We start from the raw sequence: 20,201 nt of genomic DNA, 5'->3' as shown, positions 1-20,201 counted from the left end.
CATTAACATACGCGGGAGGATCTATATCCCTCATATCGGTTACAATCTCGATATAATTTTTTGAGCAATATAATAATTTGTTTGATATAAGAGAAAACAGTGCCCTCTGCTGGTAATGGCTTGTAATACACATCAAATATTAAATATACGTTTGTTTTCAGGGCACAATTAGGGTGACCAGATGTCCCGCTTTGTGCGGGACGGCCCCGCATTTCCATTACGCGTCCCGCAAATTGAGACATAAACACGCTGTGTGCGGAGACCGCAGTGAGGGCTGTCATCATCAGTGGGCGGGCGGGCTGATGATCACGTCCAATGAAACTGGGACGCGGGACGCAGGTTAAGGGCTCGCCCACCGACGAAAAACAATGCGATCCTAGGCGATCGCCTAGGGCGGTAAATGCGTTGGGGGCGCCTTCTGGGGGCGGCCTTAATTAATTAATGAAATTTAATTAAAGAAGCGAAATAAAAAATGTCAAACATGCCTCCAAATGGAACGGACAAGGGTGGAACGGGGGATAACCAGTTAGTGCGGATTGAAACCCGGGGGTTCATCTCGTTGCCCTGCGACCTTACTGCGGGTTTCAATCCGCACTAACTGGATTGAAACCCTCATGGGCCCAATATAGTAACGCAACGCAATGGTAAAAGTTATCTAGCATAATCCAACTAAACATTTCACCCTCATTAACCTTTCTGGCGTGCTGTCAAGCCTGTAAAGCATGTTTGTTGTCCTCCCCAGGCCAGAGAGGACTACATTTCGCTGCTGGAGTCAGACCGGGGCCAGCAGCCGGCGATGCTGGAGGCCCAGTACGGGGCCCCGGGTCCCGTCGCGGCCCTGCAGGCCCTGCAGCGGGACCGCCTGCTGGCCCACGCCCCCGCCCCCGAGGAGGACGTCTACCAGCGGCCCATGGAAGAGGTGTGCTCCGGGGGGGGGGGGGGGGGGGGGGGGTTCTGGTTCTGGGGGGCCCGGTCCACTTTGGTTGGATGCATCTGAGACGACTTCAGAACTACAAACTAAATGATTCAATCTGATTCTGTTTGATTAGCACTGGATTACCGGTCGGGTCTCACAGGGCTTGGCAGGCCAACTATTAATGACATCACAAATAAGAGATCGGATACTTACCTTTAACGACCTGACTGTGAGTTAGTTATCTGACTCATACCCATAACCATAACTCACTAATGTTACTTCTCTGAATCATTCCCCTTGAGTTAGTTATAGCTCACGAATGTTAGCTAACTGAGTCGTACTCATAACTCTGATCTGAGGTCTGCTCTGAGGTCTGTTGTTCTGGTCTGCTCTGAGGTCTGCTCTGAGGTCTGTTGTTCTGGTCTGATCTGAGGTCTGTTGTTCTGGTCTGCTCTGAGGTCTGTTGTTCTGGTCTGCTCTGAGGTCTGCTCTGAGGTCTGTTGTTCTGGTCTGATCTGAGGTCTGTTGTTCTGGTCTGCTCTGAGGTCTGTTGTTCTGGTCTGCTCTGAGGTCTGTTGTTCTGGTCTGATCTGAGGTCTGTTGTTCTGGTCTGCTCTGAGGTCTGTTGTTCTGGTCTGCTCTGAGGTCTGTTGTTCTGGTCTGCTCTGAGGTCTGCTCTGAGGTCTGTTGTTCTGGTCTGCTCTGAGGTCTGATCCGAGGTCTGCTCTCCGTCCCCAGCTGGACCGTCTGGAGCAGCGCCAGCGGGACTCGTACCGCCGCATGCTGGAGCAGCTGCTGCTGGCGGAGAAGTTCCACCGCCGCACCGTGGGCGACCTGGACCGCGAGAAACAGAAGCACAGCGAGTTCATGACCAAGAGCGACGACTTCACCAACCTGCTGGAGCAGGAGAGGGAGAGGTGAGGGGAGGGAGGGGGAGGGGAGAGGGGGAGGGAGGCGGGGGGGGGGGAGGGGGGGGGGGAGGGGGAGGGAGGGGGAGAGGTGACCCTACTGTGTGGTCCCTGTCCGTCCTCTAGAACATTCCTCTGGGCTGCAGTCACACAGATCCAATCCAGGTGATATCAGGCTTGAATATCTCCCCTCATTCCTATCCCCTCCCTCCTCCCTCCTCCCTTCTCCCTCCCTCCCTCTCTCCCTCACTCCCCCTCCCTCCTCTTTCCTCCCACTCCCTCCCTCCCTCCCTCCCTCCCTCCCTCCCTCCCTCCCTCCCTCCCTCTCATGCCCAGAACTCTTGAGCGATGAGGTCATGTTGATCATAACCCCGTCAGCCAGCCTGTTTGGAGCTCTTCATGTCGTATTGGAGGAAGAAACACAGCTGTTCACATTTCACTGATGTCGTTAACTCATCTGAACCTGGCAACTGAATAGATCAATATTTATGTTCAGAGGTGAACTTCTTCTCTGTTCTTCTTTCGATTAGAAAATATGTCTCTAGTTGCTTTATCCATGAAATGTGTTTACTTTAGTTTATAAGTGGTGAGATATTAACTCATAAAGTACAACCTGTTCAGTGTCACGATACACAGAGAGATACACACAGATATCTCTGTACAAATATATACATGATATATCTATACAGGTATATATCATATTTTACTGCATCGTTACAAAGATTACACTACTGTTACCCCACACACACACACACACACACACACACACACACACACACACACACACACACACACACACACACACACACACACACACACACACACACACACACACACACCATGGTGTTGTGGCGTGTTGTGGCGTGTTGTGGTGGTGTTGTGGTGGTGTTGTGGTGGTGTTGTGGTGGTGTTGTGACGGTGTTGTGACGGTGTTGTGGTGGTGTTGTGGTGGTGTTGTGGTGGTGTGACGGTGTTGTGGTGGTGTTGCGGTGGTGTTGTGGTGGTGTTGTGGTGGTGTTGTGGTGGTGTTGCGGTGGTGTTGTGGTGGTGTTGTGGTGGTGTTGCGGTGGTGTTGTGGTGGTGTTGTGGTGGTGTTGTGACGGTGTTGTGACGGTGTTGTGGTGGTGTTATGGTGGTGTTGTGGTGGTGTTGCGGTGGTGTTGTGTTGGTTTGATGGTGTTGTGACGGTGTTGTGACGGTGTTGTGACGGTGTTGCGGTGGTGTTGTGGTGGTGTTGTGGTGGTGTTGTGGTGGTGTTGTGACGGTGTTGTGACGGTGTTGTGACGGTGTTGCGGTGGTGTTGTGGTGGTGTTGTGGTGGTGTTGTGGTGGTGTTGTGACGGTGTTGCGGTGGTGTTGTGGTGGTGTTGTGGTGGTGTTGTGGTGGTGTTGTGGTGGTGTTGCGGTGGTGTTGTGACGGTGTTGTGACGGTGTTGTGACGGTGTTGCGGTGGTGTTGCGGTGGTGTTGTGGTGGTGTTGTGACGGTGTTGCGGTGGTGTTGTGGTGGTGTTGTGACGGTGTTGTGACGGTGTTGCGGTGGTGTTGTGGTGGTGTTGTGACGGTGTTGCGGTGGTGTTGTGGCGGTGTTGTGGCGGTGTTGTGACGGTGTTGCGGTGGTGTTGTGACGGTGTTGTGGCGGTGGTGGTGTTGTGGCGGTGTTGTGACGGTGTTGCGGTGGTGTTGTGACGGTGTTGTGGCGGTGTTGTGGTGGTGGTGGTGTTGTGGCGGTGTTGTGACGGTGTTGCGGTGGTGTTGTGACGGTGTTGTGGCGGTGTTGTGACGGTGTTGCGGTGGTGTTGTGACGGTGTTGCGGTGGTGTTGTGTTGGTGTGACGGTGTTGTGACGGTGTTGCGGTGGTGTTGTGGTGGTGTTGTGACGGTGTTGTGACGGTGTTGCGGTGGTGTTGTGTTGGTGTTGCGGTGGTGTTGTGACGGTGTTGTGACGGTGTTGCGGTGGTGTTGTGACGGTGTTGCGGTGGTGTTGTGTTGGTGTGACGGTGTTGTGACGGTGTTGCGGTGGTGTTTGTAGTGGGGGTGTTTGCTCAGCAGATCTCTGTTCTGTGAGCCTCGGTCTCTCTGAGGGAACAGTAATAATAATAATAATATTGGATTGAATTTCTAATGCGCTTTTCTAGACGCTCAAAGACGCTTTTACAGTGAAGGGGGGACCTCACAAACCACCACCAGTATCTAGCAACCACTGGGGTGATGCACGGCAGCCAATCTGCGCCAGAACGCTCACCACACACCAGCTTGAGGGAGGGAATTAATGAGTCAGCCAATTATACAGGAGGGTGATTAGGGGGCCAGACTGAATGAGCCTGGTCGGGCCAGGACACCGGGGAAACCCCTACTTGTTGCGATAAGTGTCCTGGGATCTTTTATGACCTCAGTGAGTCAGGACCTCGGTTTTACGTCTCCTCCGAAGGACGGCGCCTTCCGCAGCACAGTGTCCCCGTCACTGCACCGGGGCGTCGGGAGTGATGTTAAGGCCAGAGGGAAGAGTGCCACCTATTGGCCACCACACGACACCACTTACAGCACCTGATATTCCCAGGCGGTCTCCCATCCAACCAGGCCCGACCATGCTTAGCTTCCGAGATCAGACGAGATCGGGCGTGTCCATGGTGGTAAGGCTGTCACACAGTAGGCTCTTATGTCCGCTCAGCGTCAGACCCCCGCAGAGCGGAGTTAAACATCTACCCGGGGGGGCGTGGCGCCACGCATCTGCCTGCTCCCAGCCAATGAGCAGAGAGCTCAGCGGGAAGGAGGGGCTAATGTGTGAAGGCTGCGTTCGCTGACCTGTGGAGAACTAGAGCCTGGTCACAGACCTCGTCCTGTTTATCTACCGAATGAACTGTCAGAGAGTCGGGACAGGTGTGTTCCTTTGTGTTGTGGGTTGCTGCATTATGAATGATCAAACATTTTGACACTTTGATATGTTTAATATGATGTTTATTTCTTTATGTTGCGGTATTCATCGTAAGACTGGGCAGTTATTTCTCTCTCTCTCTCTCTCTCTCTCTCCGTCTCTCTCTCTCCCTCTCTCCGTCTCTCTCTCTCCGTCTCCCTCTCTCTCTCTCTCCGTCTCTCTCTCTCCGTCCGTCTCTCTCTCTCCGTCCGTCTCTCTCCCTCTCTCCGTCTCTCTCTCTCTCTCTCTCCGTCCGTCCGTCTCTCTCTCTCCGTCTCTCTCCGTCTCTCTCTCTCCCTCTCTCCGTCTCTCTCTCTCCGTCTCCCTCTCTCTCTCTCTCCGTCTCTCTCTCTCCGTCCGTCTCTCTCTCTCCGTCCGTCTCTCTCCCTCTCTCTCTCTCTCTGTCTCTCTCTCTCTCTCTCTCTCTCCGTCTCTCTCTCTCCGTCCGTCCGTCTCTCCCTCTCTCCGTCTCTCTCTCTCTCTCTCTCCGTCTCTCTCTCCGTCCGTCCGTCTCTCTCTCTCCGTCTCTCTCCGTCTCTCTCTCTCTCTCTCTCTCTCTCTCTCTCTCTCTCTCTCTCCGTCCGTCCGTCTCTCTCCGTCTCTCTCTCTCTCTCTCTCTCTCCGTCTCTCCCTCTCTCTCTCTCCGTCCGTCTCACTCTCTCCGTCCGTCTCTCTCTCTCTCCGTCTCTCTCTCTCTCTCTCTCTCCGTCTCTCTCTCACTCTCTCTCTCTCTCTGTCAGTCCGTCCATCTCTCTCTCTCTCCGTCCGTCCGTCTCTCTCTCTCTCCGTCCGTCCGTCTCTCTCTCCGTCTCTCCATCTCTCCGTCTCTCTCTCTCTCCGTCCGTCCGTCTCTCTCCGTCTCTCTGTCTCTCTCTCTCCGTCTCTCTCTCTCTCTCTCTCTCTCTCTCTCTCTCAGTCCGTCCATCTCTCTCTCTCTCCGTCCGTCCGTCTCTCTCTCTCTCCGTCCGTCCGTCTCTCTCTCCGTCTCTCCATCTCTCCGTCTCTCTCTCTCTCCGTCCGTCCGTCTCTCTCCGTCTCTCTGTCTCTCTCTCTCCGTCTCTCTCTCTCCGTCCGTCCGTCTCTCTCTCTCTCCGTCTCTCTCTCTCTCTCTCCGTCTCTCTCTCTCTTCGTCCGTCCGTCTCTCTCTCCGTCCGTCCGTCTCTCTCTCCGTCTCTCTCTCCATCTCTCCGTCTCTCCGTCTCTCCGTCTCTCCGTCTCTCTCCGTCTCTCTCTCTCTCTCTCCTCTAACCAGTTTGCCCAGTGAACTCTGTGGTTCCACAGGGACCTCCTCCCCACTCTGCTTCTCCTAGGTGAGTCCGATGCCTCCGTTCCCTGCGGTGATGCCGTGTCTCTGGTTCTCCGCAGGCTGAAGCGGCTCCTGGAGCAGGAGAAGGCCTACCAGGCCCGGAAGGAGCAGGACCACGCCCAGCGGCTGGAGAAGCTGCGGGCGGAGCTGGTCCGGCTCAAGTCCTTCGCCCTGATGCTGGTGGACGAGCGGCAGCTGCACATGGAGCAGATGGACCAGCGGGGCCAGAAGGTCCGGGACCTGGCCCAGAGGCTGCAGGAGACGGAGCGGCGGCTGGCCTCCGCCGACGCCGCCGCCCTGGAGGACGGCGAGAAGGTGCTGAGGCTGGAGGCGGAGCTGGAGGTCCGATCCGCCCGGTCCTTCGAGGAGCAGGAGGAGCTGACCGTCAAGCTGGCCGACCAGGAGGCCCAGGAACGCCAGCTGAGGCTCAAGATGGCGGGGCTGACGCACAAGACGGAGGAGCTGGAGGAGAGCAACGCGGCGCTGAGGAGGTCGGACGAGGACCTGCAGGAGCTGAGGGAGAAGATCAGCAAAGGGGAGTGCGGGAACGCCACGCTCATGGCCGAGCTGGAGACCCTGAGGAAGAGGGTGCTGGAGATGGAGGGCAAGGACGAGGAGATCACCAAGACGGAGAGCCAGTGCCGGGAGCTGAGGAAGAGGCTCCAGGAGGAGACGGACCACAGCCAGGACCTGAGGCTGGAGGTGGAGCGGCTGCAGAAGAGGATGGCCCAGCTGGAGAAGCTGGAGGCAGCCTTCGCCAAGAGCAAGGCGGAGTGTTCTCAGCTCCTCGTCAACCTGGAGAGGGAGAAGGGCGTGATGAAGGATCTGGCCGGGGAGCTGGAGGGGGTGAAGAACCGAGTGAAAGATCTGCAGTCGTGTGAAGCAAAGTTTGAAAAGGCGGAGACGCTCCTGAAGGACGACGTGATGAAGCTGAAGTCGTTCACCGTGATCCTGGTAGACGAGAGGAAGAACGTGGCTGAGCGGCTTCGGCAGGAGGAGGAGAGGAGTGAGGAACTGAACAAGATGTACAAAGGGGAACAGGGCAAGGTGATGAAGGTCACAGAGAAGTTAATCGAGGAGAGCAAAAAACTCCTCAAGCTCAAGTCGGAGATGGAAGTGAAAGTGACAACGCTGACGGAAGAGAAGGAGGGACTGAAGTGCAGGCTGGCCAGCGAGGACGAGAGATGCAGGGAGCTCAGCTCCAAGGTGGAGAAGATGAGGGTCAGGATGGACGGACTGGAGGAAGGGGAACGAGAGTCGCAGAGGTGGCGCGCCACCAAGGAGAACGACCACCGTCAGGACGAGGACAACCGGGTGAAGGAGCTCACTCTGGAGGTGGAGCGACTGAAGAACCGCCTGAAGCAGCTGGAGGTGGTGGAGGGGGACCTGATGAAGACGGAGGACGAGTACGAGCTCCTGGAGAAGAAGTTCAGGACGGAGCAGGACAAGGCCAACGTCCTGGCCCGGATGCTGGAGGACATGAGGAGCCAGATCGCCAGGAACAAGGCCGTCGAGAAGGGGGAGGCGGAGAGCCCCGAGGCGGAGCTCCGCCTCCGCTGCCGGAGGGAGGAGGCCAGGAGCCGCGACCTCCAGACGGACGTCCGGGCCCTCAAGGAGAAGATCCACGAGCTGATGAACAAGGAGGACCAGCTGTCCCAGCTGCGCGTCGACTTCTCCGTCCTGCAGCGGCGGCTGGCGGAGGAGGAGCAGCGGAGGCGGAGCCTGAGCGGCGAGGTGGTCGGCCTCGCCAGGGAGCTGGAGGCCACGCGGCGCTCCACCCGCGCCCTGAAGCCCGGGATGAACGGGCGGAGGATGGTAGACGTGCCCGTCACCTCCACCGGCGTGCAGACGGACGCCGTGGCGCGCTACACGGCGGCGGACGAGGAGGAGGAGGAGGAGGAGGAGACGCCCGCCGGCTTCATCAGGAACTCGGTGCTGGAGGAGAACCACCTCATGAGCAACCTCCGCCAGCAGGGGCTGAAGCAGCCCGCCGTGCCGGAGCGCTACCCCCCCGCGGCGGCGGCCGAGCCGGGGGCCGCCAGGAGGTCCTGGATCCCCTGGATGAAGAAGAAGGAGGCGGGCGGGACGCCGGACAAGGCCCCGCCCCGGGTCAACGGGGGGCCGCTGTTCCACGGGGCGGAGCTCACCATGTCCCAGAAGGCGGGCCAGCCGCTGCACATCCGCGTGACGCCGGACCCCCGGAACAGCACGGCCACCCTGGAGATCAGCGGGCCGCGGGCCGAGGACTTCTACTCCACCACCACCGTCATCCCCACGCCGGGCCTGCAGAGACCCCGCATCACCATCGTGCCGCGGCCCCCCTCCGGCCCCCCGGGGCCCAGGGCCGCCGGGGACCTGAGCTGCAAGTCCCCGGTCACCATAACGACCGTCTCCAGGGCCTCGTCCCCGGACCGGAGCCCCGGCGCCCGCTCCCCGGTCTCTGTCCTCTCCGTCAGCGCCTCCCCGGTGCTGGAGGAGGCGTCCGGACCCCCGGAGCTCCGGGACGGGACCCCCGGCCGCAGCGTCTTCAGGCTGACCCCGGAGAAGCAGCCCGCCCCGGGCAGGAAGTCCAACATCACCACCACCGAGGACAACCGGATCCACATCCACCTGGGCCCCGCGGGGCCGCGCCCGGGGGAGGGCCCCGGGGGGGCGGGGCTGAGCGTCCGGACACTGGGCGTGGCCGAGGGGAGGGAGACCTCCACGGGGACGGTCCTCCGGTCCCCTCGCCAGGCCGGCGCCACGGCGACGGGGAAGATGACGAGCAGCATCACCATCACGCCCATCACCTCGGCAACCTGCCGGCCCACGCAGCCGCCGGTGAGTACCCCCCGTGACCTGTGACCCCCGCTGGGTGACCTGTGACCCCCGCTGGGTGACCCGTGACCCCCGCTGGGTGACCTGTGACCCCCGCTGGGTGACCTGTGACCCCCGCTTGGTTCCTTCTGGTCTCTGATTGGACGGTTCCTCTCGGTTGGAAGAGAGGCTCAAGCGCGACTGGGTACCGTTTTTGTTTCTTCATCTGAACTGTTAAATGGCAGATGGGTCTGAAAGGTTTCTGATGGTATGAGGGGCGTGTGTTCCCTATAGAGCAGCTGACCTCTTCCCACTACTCATGTTGACATGTGTTCATGCATGACGTTCAATTATAGTCCATTTCATTCTTATAGCCCTTCATCCCAGGTACAGCCTCAGAGAGCTGAACAGGCTGTGTGTTTATGAACCGTATTGAACGGCCGTTGAGTCCTCGCTGTAGATCAGATGAATGAGTGACTGCCGCTCGCTGCCCTGACAGAGCTTCACTGGGCACACCGTTACCTCATTTACATTTAGGACCTTTAGCCGACGCTTTCATCCAGAGCCACTTACAATAAGTATTTTCGTCATAAGAAAGTAAAACAATAAATCTCAGTCGGTACAATAAGGATGTTCATAATACCAAGTGCCAATCACCAACAATCACTAGGTTAACCCGTTCCCCGTAGTCCACAGAGATAGCTAGGATAAGCTGCTGCATAACTAAGTACTATAGCTCAATACAACACACAATAAGTGCCTACATTAAGTGCCAGGATGTACAACATACAACCAGTCGGAGGGGAGGGGCTTGAGACCTCTCTGCACAGCCAGCCCTGCTGGGCGGAGTCTAGGAGTTCACCTGCAGAGTCCAGGTGACCTCTGACCAGGTGAGTGGTGAACAGGCCCCGCCCCCAGGCCCTCCCCCTGACCACACCGCCCGTCACCCTCCTGACCGTCGGTCGGTGTCGTGTGTTCGATCCCCAGGCCGGCGCCGCGTCCCGGATCCCGATGTCCAGGGGCCTGAAGACCTCCGCCAAGGCGGGCGCGGCCGTCGCCACGGTAACCAGGATGGAGTCGCGCTCCGAGGGTCAGCTGATGAAGATCGAGCTGAGGAGGTCGGCCGGGTGTGGCCCCGCCTCCTCGTCGGGCGGGAAGAGCTGAGCGTCTCCGTGGCGACAGCGTCTGGTCACGCTAATGACAAGATGGCCGCCGGACCCCTCGGGCTTGTGGGCGGGGCTTAGAGCCAACTGCATTTAGTGGAATAAAAACCAGGTTATTTTATGGATATTATTGTTGAATGATACATTTTTATCAAGGTTATTTTATTTAGCAGGCGAAGATATCGACTCATTTGCATGGTTTAAGAGGACTCAAAGCACTGGTTATTCTGAACTACACGTGCCTTGACTGTAATGCCTTCTCGTTGGGGACGGCCAGCTAGAGTATATTTTAATATAACTCACATTTATACCATGTGTTTATTTATCTGCTGCTTCCGGAGGATTCTAATCACTGAATGATCGTGTATGGAGAGACTGTGATGTACACTCTCTCATGTTTCTGTCCATAATAAACAATATTTATCTCTACAGTAACACTTTCTAGGCATTACTTGGAATTCTTCGATTTTAGAACACCTCAATAAAAGATAAAGTATAGTATTCTGTAAGATTAACAATTTCTGCCATTTATTGAAATGAGCCAACCGTCACAACAGTCGTCCAATAAATGTAGTTATATATATCTCGATATAAGACTAATAAACCAGTCGAGTGAGTGGGAGTACGCCTCCGGCTTTTTCAGGGATTTTCTTTTGTAAAGTTTGCATCGTTTGAAGAACTAGAGTACCCCCTGGCGGTTAAAGTGGGACACACACACACGCACACGCACACACACACACACGAGGATTCCATTGATCCTCCCACAATATTATACTGAGAATGTACCTATTCCACTGAGTACACATTGTACTGAGAATGTACCTATTCCACTGAGTACACATTGTACTGAGAATGTACCTATTCCACTGAGTACACATTGTACTGAGAATGTACCTATTCCACTGAGTACACATTGTACCGACAATGTACCTATTCCACTGAATACATATTGTACTGAGAATGTAACGATTCCACAGAAGATGTCCTCATTCTACTTTTAGTTCATTTTTATTCAAATCTCAAAAGTTTACAAACATTGTTTTGTGTTGACAAACATGATTCAAAAATAATAAAGGAATAATACTATGATATGATAATGTTATCAAAATCAACATTTCACATTATCGAATTACAATTTTTTCATTAATTAAAAAAATCTAGAAAAACATTCAGATAAACGACATTGAACATTATAGTGTATTCTTATAGGTTATAATGGGATATATTTTTTACAGTACACAGTGTTAATGGCTTAATGAATTATTCCTTGTTAAATGACGTGTGAAAAATGAAAGTAAGATATGAATACAGTTCTCTCAGATCTCATACAATAGAGATTCTAATTCAGGAAACAACATTAGTTGTTTTGGTTGTTTGATTATTTTATTACTAAAAAAGGGTCCAATCTGTTTGATTGACAGGTGAAATGATCAGGGGGGCAGAGTTTCCTCCTTTATGTATTTCTGGATTGAGGATTAGATAGAGAGGCTCACTGAAGGTGCAGCCAGTAGCAGAGTAGATATGAACCCTGGCTTCCACATCAGAGAAGGAGACCAGACCCTCATCATAATCAACAAACACCCCCACCTTCTGGAGCTCAGCTCTCAGAGGGAGACGGACAGCAGGGTCATCTCTAAATACCAAGTAATCCTTGTAGTAGAGAAGAGTCCAGTAACCCTCCTCAGGGGTCCACTTTGCCTTATCTTTTCTGTCGATGGACTCTCTGGCCACTCCTACAAACCATCCAGTCTTGTCTTTAACCTGGACCTCAAAGTAAAATCTCCCAGAGGAGAAGCTCTGCCTCGTGAGAACAAATCTATACCATGTAAATCTCTTAGGGTTGTCTGGGAGTTCCTTCAATACACCTCCATCATGTACTTGTTTCCCATCCTCAGACAGGATGAGCCAGGAATGAGCTGTATCAGGATCCAGAGTCACATCTACTTCATACTGCTGGACCCTCTTCAGTTCATCATCACGCAGCTTCTTCATCTCCATGTTCAGTGTCTCCTCCAGCTGATCCAGGGATCTCCTCAAGGTCCCTACGTATGACGGAGGAAGGACCTCCACTGTCGTCCAGTCCCTGTTGGGTGGAGGATCCTTCAGGGATCTGAAGGCCTGGAGGAAGTGGAGGTGGTCTTCAGTGTGTGAGAGCTGCTTCACCTCTGAGCATCTATTGGTCAGATCTTCTATTTCCTGCTCCAGCTCTTTGATGAGGTATTCAGCTTGTTTCACTGTGGATTTCAGTTTCTCCTTAACCATTTGGTAGAGATCATCATGGCACTTTTCAATGCGGCGCATCAGAGCAGTGAAGACCTGCACACCATCAGCTATCTCTCTTTCTGCGTCTGCTTTGCTGCGTTTAACTGTGTCTTTAATCTCCTGAATATTCTTTTGTCTCTCCTGGATCCACTGCTTAACTTCAGCCTCCAGCTTCCCCAGCTGGGCCGTCTTCACTTCATATTCCTCCTTTAGAGGTATAACAGGATGTGACTTGTGGTCCGTCTCTGTGCAGAACTGACACACACACATCTGTTCAGTCTTGCAGAAGAGCTCCAGAAGTCGGTCGTGTTTCTTACACATCCTGTCGTCCAGACGGTCCATAGGCTCGATCAGCCGATGTTTCTTCAGGCCTGCGACTCTATGATGTGGCTCCAGGTGGCTTTGGCAGTAAGAGGTAAGACACACTAGGCAGGACTTCACGGCCTTCAGCTGGGTCCCAGTACAGACGTCACAGGGAACTTCTGCTGGTTCAACACAAGGCTGCTCTTCTACTCGTACAGTCGTTCCTAACCGATCAACCATCTCTGAAAAGAGGATATTGACCCGTAAATCAGGTCTTGTGTTGAAAAGCTCGTTGCAAAAGGGACATTTGTACTCGACTTGTCCATCCCAGAACTTAGTAATACAGGTTCTGCAGAAGTTGTGTCCACATGGTGTGGAAACTGGGCTGCTGAACACATCCAGACAGATGGAACATGAAAAGTTCTCTTCAGACCAGGAAGTGTTAGCAGAGGCCATTCCTAGACACAGACGACAAGGTTTATGCATTGAGCAATCCCATTATTATATTTTTAATTCCATAACGGCAGTAGTGTTTTTAACTTCTCTCAAAGTTGTGCTTCTTTACTCACCTTGATGTAGTTTCAGTCCGTCAGCGTATTTCAAAATGCTTTTTATTTTCCTCCTGACCGAGAGAACTGCTCCCACGTCGGGTGCTTTGGTTGATCTGAACCTTAAGTTTTGTTTCCTCTACCTGACGTACTCTCCCCTCCTCTCCTAACCCCTGGCTCCTCCCCTAACCCCTGGCTCCTCCCCTGACCCCTGGCTCCACCCACACGACACATGGCTGCACTGCGTTCATGCACTTTGCTAACTCCCTGAACAGGTTCTTTAACCGGTTTGACACCCAGGACTACACCGCCTCCTGTGGAGGCGCTGGTAGAACCCCAGCACCCACCCTTCACTCAGGAGGGTGTACAGCCACAGCTGGCCAGGTGCAAAATTGGCAAGGCCCCGGGGCCGGATGGCATCCCGGCAAGGGTGCTAAAGCTCTGTGCCACGGAGCTCTGCCCAGTCTTCCACTCCGTCTTGTTGGATTCATACAGAACAGCTAAAGTTCCCGACCTATGGAAGACCTCAACCGTTGCACCAATACCCCCAAAACCCCGCCAGTCAGAGCCCAACCACTTCCGTCCGGTTACACTCACGCTCATCATAACGAAGTGCATGGAGAAGATAATGCTTCACCTCATCCTGTCAACCGTCGGACCACAGCTGGACCCTCACCAGTTTGCACACAGGCCGAAACGTGGGACGGAGGACGCAGTGGCGTGCCTCCTCCGCTCCCTCCTCCACCATCTCCAGACACCAAGCCACTTTGCATCAGTCCTGTGCGTCGACACCACCTCTGCATTCAACACAATCCAGCGGCACCAGGTCATCGAGACGCTCAAACATCTGGACATTATTCCACTCCACACTCACTGGATATACAATTTCCTCAGCAACAGACCGCATGCAGTGAAAGTAGGTACAGCAACATCATCAACCCTCATCACCAACACCGGAGCACCTCAAGGCTGCGTCCTCAGTCCATTTCTGTGTACCCTCCACACAAATGACTGCAGCAGCCCAGCCCCCATCACCACGTACTATAAAGATGCAGACGACTCAGCCATAATAGGTCTACTCAGTGACAACAATTCCACCACAGCATACCAACAGTCAACCACACAGTTTTCACAGCGGTGCACAGACAACTATCTCCAGTTAAACAATGACAAAACAAAGGAAAAGGTCATACACACAGCCAAGACACCTCCTACATTCAATCACACATTCATCAGAGGACAACCAGTTGAACAAGTCAACAGTTTCAAATACCTAGGGCTCACCATACATAACAAACTCAACTTAACTCAACTCAAACTCAACCCAACCAACATGTCATTAACCCTATCCACAGCTTTATGTCACACGCAAACTGAAATCACTGTCTGTGGCCCCCCCACCTCCTCTTACTCCTCTACAAAAGCATCATCCAACCCATCCTGGTGTACTGTTCCCCCTGCTGCTTCACCCTGCTCACTGTCACCAGCAAAAACAGACTCCTCAAAATCCCACACATTCTGTCTACATGTTTTTCTGTGGAATTTGTGGGAAGAGGGTTTATCTGTTGTATATGTGGGGAAATAATTTATTTGATATCTGTGTGCTACAGTGTTGCTACACTGTGTTCTGTCTCTTCAAATGTATGCTGCCCTGAAACCAACTTGACTTGACTGTGTGAGAACAATTATCCCCTTGGGGACAATAAAGAACCGGTCCTACTAAATGACTACCTGTGTTGGCCTCTTCAAATGCGTTGATGTGTGTTCTTCTTCTTCTTCTTGGGGTTTTACGGCGGTTGGTATCCACAACTTGGTGCATTACTGCCCTCTTCTGATCCAGTTAATGAATCAAAACAAAAATATCCAAACACTCATTCACACCTTCTTTCTACTCTATATCCTATCATATAACCCTGTTTCTCTCAAAAAGCCAAACAATACTTTGATACAATTCCTCATTAATCTTAAAATATTTTCCAAAGTATACTCCTGCATACCCAATTCTCTCAATAGATTTTTCATACTTTCCCTCTCCATCCCATAACCACTACAGTTCATTAAAACATGTTCCACTGTCTCCTCTACCTGGCACCCCTCACATAATCCAGTGGGGTGTTTTCCTATCAATTTCATTGTTTTATTTAGTGCACTGTGCCCCAACCTTAACCTTATCAAAATGTGTTCATCCTTCCTCTGACCACTATACCTTACTTTAACATTAACACTGTTTTGAATATTATATAAATATCTCTCTTTCTCCTCACTGTCCCATTTGTCTTGCCACATTTTGTTAACTTTTTCCCATATCAGGCTTTTAACTTCTGCCTTACATAAACTGATATTCATTTCTACTTTTTCCTTCTCCAATGCCTTCTTCGCCATCTCCCCTCCCAAAATTCAAACAAACAAGATTCTTGTCCTCCATTAACTCTTCAATAACTTTTCCATTCGTGTCTGTGTGATTCCCTCCCCACATTGTGTTATGAGCATTGAAGTCTGCACACCATATTATCTTGTGTCTTTCTATACCTTTAATCCTAACTATTTTATCATTCTCTAACCTTTGACATGGATTATAGTAATTAACAACAACAAACTCCTCTCCCCCTCCCATACCTCCACCACTACACACTCTTGTTCCGTTCCTATATCTAATACCCTGTATGATATACCTCGCTTAATAAATGTTACACACCCTCCACCAGCCCCTTCACCTTCACTCCTGTCTCTTCTTATACCTACATATCCATAAATAACTAAATCTAACACTGGTTTCAAAAACGTTTCTTGAGTGCATATTACTTGTGGTTTTCCTTTCATTTCTCTTGAAATAAATATTTAACCTCCCGGCCATTTACCACCCAGCTCCTAGCATTCCACTGTAGGGTTCTCACCATGGTTATGATGTCTTCTCACCGGCTCCTGACTACTCTGTGTATTTATCTCGGCTACCAAAGCCTCCCATTTTAACCCTTCCATCCCCAAATAATCCTTGGCTGCCTTAGCCATTATCTGTATGCTCGTTGTCTTTGATGTGGAGTCTCTAGTGGAGTTCATCACTGCTGCCACAAACATCCCCACCTGCTTCTTATCTACCCACACTTTATTCCTATCTTGCTTCTCTCCCACCGACTCCCGTGTCACTTCCCTTCCGCCCCCCAGGCTGCTACCAACCCCTGACTCTCAGCACCTTGCCTCTGTTTTACCCCCTTCACTGCTCCTGCATAGGTCCCTTTGTCCAACACTTTCACCTTCTGAACTGCAACTTCCTCTTTCATTATTTCACAGCCTCCAAAAGTGACGACATGTTCACCCCCACAACTACAACACTTTAACTTGGCCCCCTCACACTTCCCACACTCATGATCCCCTGAGCATTTCACACACCTCCTCTTTTCTTTAGAGATTTTAGCGATGTGCCCGAATCTTTGACACTGAAAGCACCTCATTGTGGTGTGACCACGCCCTAAACGGCTGGTTTAACCTGTGAGCACTGATTACTCAATGAGCAACAGGTGTGTCCCTCACCAAGCCCAGAGTCCAATCAGACTCAGCAGGTGAGGCTGCTTCAACCGGCCGTCCTCCACACACACTCCCACGCTGACATGGACTGAACAATATTTGACTAAACAAATCTAAATATGCTTACCGTTGCAGTTTGAACACACATCATTTTAATGCGTAACAATGATAAACTAGAAAGGAGAGGAGAGATAGGAGAGAGGAGGAAGAGAAGAGAGAGGAAGGAGAGAGGAGAAACGAAGAGGAGAGGATGGAGAGGAGAGCTGACAAGACAAAGTCACGGTACTCACACACATTGGGGGAATCTTTACATGTAGTCACTGTGAGCTTTGTATCGGTGTGTTGCACTTGTTGGGTTGTTGTAAGGTGGACATTAAAAGTGATTGACTGGCTCATCAGCTACAAACGTGTGCAGTTATTATGGGATTTTAATCTTTCCTTGAATCCCATCATGTGTAAAAGGTTTTTTTATGCAACATAGTTGTTTTTGTTTTATCCCAATGATAAAGTACCCATTCTATTGAATACATATTTTACTGAGATTGTACATATTCCACTGAATACATATTGTACTAAGGATGTACCCATTCTACTGAAAATGTACCTATTCCACTGAGTACATACTGAGTTTGTACCTATTCCACTGAGTACATACTGAGAATGTACCTATTCCATTGAATATATATTGAACTGAGAATGTACCTATTCCACTGAATATATATTGTACTGAGAATGTACCTATTCCACTGAATATATATATTGTACTGAGAATGTACCTATTCCACTGAATACATATTGTACTGAGAATGTACCTATTCCACTGAATATATATTGTACTGAGAATGTAACTATCACACAGAAGATGTCCCCATTCTACTTTTAGTACATTTTTATTCAAATCTCAAAAGTTTACAAACATTGTATTGTGTTGTCAAACATGATACATGAGTTTATTGTCTATCTTACATGGTATATAATTTAATATTGTGTTTCTTTCTGTAAGATACTGGACAATCAATTTCCTTGAGGGAGTCATCCCAAAAGGATCAAAGCCTAATCTAATCTAATCTAATGATTAAAAAAATAATAAACGAATATTACTATTTGGTTAAATCAACTAATGATAATGTTATCAAAATCAATGTTTCACCTTATCTAATACATTTATTTTTTCATTAATCAAAAATATAAAAAAACATTCAGATATAAGGCACAGTGTTCGTGGCTTAATGAATTACTCCTTAGATGACAGTGAAAAGCAAGATACGAATACAGTTCTCTGAGACCTCCCATAGTAGAGATTCTAATTCAGGAAACAACATTAGTTGTTTTGGTTGTTTGATTATTTTATTACCAAACAAAGGTCCTAGTCTGTTTGATTGACAGGTGAGATGATCAGGGGGGCAGAGTTGTTACCTTCATAATCACGGGGACCTGGGCCGAGGAGTGGATAGAGAGGCTCACTGAAGGTGCAGCCAGTAGCAGAGTAGAGATGAACCCTGGCTTCCACATCATCGAAGGAGACCAGACCCTCATCATAATCAACAAACACCCCCACCTTCTGGAGCCCAGCTCTCAGGGGGAGACGGACACAAGGGTTATCACTAAATACCAACCCATCCTTATAGTAGTAAAGAGTCCAGTAACCCGTCTCAGGGGTCCGCTCTGTCCGACCTTTTCTGTCGATGGACTCTCTGGCCACTCCTAAACACCATGCAGTCTTGTCTTTAACCTGGACCTCAAAGTAAAATCTCCCTGAGGAGAAGCTCCGCCTCGGGAGAACAAATATACACAGTGTAAATCTCTTAGGGTTGTCTGGGAGTCTCTTCTTTACACCTCCATCATGTACCTGTTTCCCATCCTCAGACAGGATGAGCTCAGGATGAGCTGTATCAGGATCCAGAGTCACATCTACTTCATACTGCTGGACCCTCTTCAGTTCAGCATCACGCAGCTTCTTCATCTCCATGTTCAGTGTCTCCTCCAGCTGATCCAGGGATCTCCTCAAGGTCCCTACGTATGACGGAGGACGGACCTCCACCGTGGTCCAGTCCCTGGTGGGTGGAGGATCCTTCAGGGATCTGAAGGCCTGGAGGAAGTGGAGGTGTTCTTTAGTGTGTGAGAGCTGCTTCACCTCTGAGCATCTATTGGTCAGATCTTCTATTTCCTGCTCCAGCTCTTTGATGAGGTCTTCAGCTTGTTTCTCTGTGGATTTCAGTTTCTCTTTAACCATTTGGTTGAGATCATCCTGCCACTTTTCAATCCGGCGCATCAGAGCAGTGAGGACCTGCACACCATCAGCTATCTCTTTGTCTGCGTCTGCTTTGCTGCGTTTAACTGTGTCTTTAATCTCCTGAATATTCTTTTGTCTCTCCTGGATCAACTGCTTAACTTCAGCCTCTATCTTCCCCAGCTGGGCCGTCTTCACTTCATATTCCTCCTTTAGAGGTATAACAGGATGTGACTTGTGGTCCGTCACTGTGCACAACAGACACACACACACCTGTTCAGTCTGGCAGAAGAGCTCCAGAAGTCGGTCGTGTTTCTTACACATCCTGTCGGCCAGACGGTCCATAGGCTCGACCAGCCGATGTTTCCTTAGGCCTGCGACTCTATGGTGTGGCTCCAGGTGGGTTTGGCAGTAAGAGGTAAGACACATTAGGCAGGACTTCACGGCCTTCAGCTGGGTCCCAGTACAGACATCACAGGGAACTTCTGCTGGTTCAACACAAGGTTGCTCTTTTACTCGTACGGACGTTCCAAACCGATCAACCATCTCTGAAAAGAGGATATTGACCCGTAAATCAGGTCTTGTCTTGAAAAGCTCGTTGCAAACGGGACATTTGTACTTGACTTGTCCATCCCAGAACTTAGTAATACAGGTTCTGCAGAAGTTGTGTCCACACGGTGTGGAAACTGGGCTGCTGAACACATCCAGACAGATGGGACATGAAAAGTTCTTTTCAGGCAAGGAAGTGTTAGCAGAGGCCATTCCTAGACACAGACAACAAGGTTTATGTATTGAGCAATACCAATATTCTTGTCATTACATTACGGGAAGAGGGGTTTAAACTTCCCTCAAAGTTGTTCTTCTTTACTCACCTTGATGTTGTTTCTGTCCGTCAGCGTGTTTCAAAATGCGTTTTATTCTTCTCCTGAACGAGCGCACTGCTTCCAGGTCGGTTGCTTCGGTTGATCTGAACCTTCAGTTTAGTTTCGTCAACATGACGTCCACTCCCCTCCTCCCCTAACCCCTGGCTCCTCCCCTAACCCCTGGCTCCTCCCCTAACCCCTGGCTCCTCCCCTCACCCCTGGGTCCTCCCCTAACCCCTGGCTCCTCCCCTAACCCTTGGCTCCTCCCCTAACCACTGGCTCCGCCCCCAAGACACTTGGCTGCAATGCATTCATGCGCTGCGTTGGCCTCTTCAAATGCGTTGATGTGTGTTCTCTTCTTTCTGGAGTTAAGCGACCCGGGTTTCCGGGGCTTCCCTGAATACATTCTATCCAACCCCGATACAATTTTCAACAAACACAGACAAAGAGCAAAAAGCTGCTTATTGGCGCTAC

At 51.1% G+C, this 20,201-nt stretch overlaps 2 protein-coding genes and 1 pseudogene across 2 annotated transcripts; 1 reads left to right on the top strand and 2 right to left on the bottom strand.

Annotated features, from left to right (window-relative positions):
* The first annotated feature begins 578 nt into the window (after positions 1-578).
* On the top strand, positions 579-10,434 carry filip1b (filamin A interacting protein 1b). Its single transcript, XM_060040978.1, has 4 exons — positions 579-919; positions 1,655-1,833; positions 6,100-8,860; positions 9,824-10,434. Exons 1-4 carry the CDS (start codon positions 797-799, stop codon positions 9,998-10,000), a joined length of 3,240 nt encoding a protein of 1,079 aa, XP_059896961.1. The 5' UTR covers positions 579-796; the 3' UTR covers positions 10,001-10,434.
* LOC132450491 (5S ribosomal RNA) lies at positions 4,356-4,467 on the bottom strand (annotated as a pseudogene).
* Positions 10,435-10,985: 551 nt separating the features above from the next.
* On the bottom strand, positions 10,986-19,913 carry LOC132450297 (uncharacterized). Its single transcript, XM_060042378.1, has 4 exons — positions 19,737-19,913; positions 18,004-19,628; positions 13,908-13,959; positions 10,986-13,022 (listed from the first exon to the last, which is right to left on the bottom strand). Exons 2-4 carry the CDS (start codon positions 19,624-19,626, stop codon positions 11,389-11,391), a joined length of 3,309 nt encoding a protein of 1,102 aa, XP_059898361.1. The 5' UTR covers positions 19,627-19,628; positions 19,737-19,913; the 3' UTR covers positions 10,986-11,388.
* Positions 19,914-20,201: the final 288 nt, after the last annotated feature.

Source organism: Gadus macrocephalus, chromosome 21, assembly GCF_031168955.1.
Source record: "Gadus macrocephalus chromosome 21, ASM3116895v1".
NCBI classification, from domain to species: domain Eukaryota; kingdom Metazoa; phylum Chordata; class Actinopteri; order Gadiformes; family Gadidae; genus Gadus; species Gadus macrocephalus.
Note: the sequence above shows the minus strand (reverse complement) of the source record. Positions and strands in the feature narration are given on the sequence as shown.

What these genes read in the sequence shown, in the direction of transcription:
- filip1b (XM_060040978.1), top strand. Translation starts at nt 797, where the DNA reads ATGCTGGAGGCCCAGTACGGGGCCCCGGGTCCCGTCGCGGCCCTGCAG. An exon ending in CTGGAGCAGGAGAGGGAGAG is followed by an intron (nt 1,834 to 6,099) that starts GTGAGGGGAGGG and finishes GGTTCTCCGCAG; the next exon opens with GCTGAAGCGGCTCCTGGAGC. An exon ending in GCCGGCCCACGCAGCCGCCG is followed by an intron (nt 8,861 to 9,823) that starts GTGAGTACCCCC and finishes TTCGATCCCCAG; the next exon opens with GCCGGCGCCGCGTCCCGGAT.
- LOC132450297 (XM_060042378.1), bottom strand. Translation starts at nt 19,626, where the DNA reads ATGGCCTCTGCTAACACTTCCTTGCCTGAAAAGAACTTTTCATGTCCC. An exon ending in CACCTGTCAATCAAACAGAC is followed by an intron (nt 13,960 to 18,003) that starts TAGGACCTTTGT and finishes AATAATGTCCAG; the next exon opens with ATGTTTGAGCGTCTCGATGA. An exon ending in GGATTGTGTTGAATGCAGAG is followed by an intron (nt 13,023 to 13,907) that starts GTGGTGTCGACG and finishes GTCTGTGTCTAG; the next exon opens with GAATGGCCTCTGCTAACACT.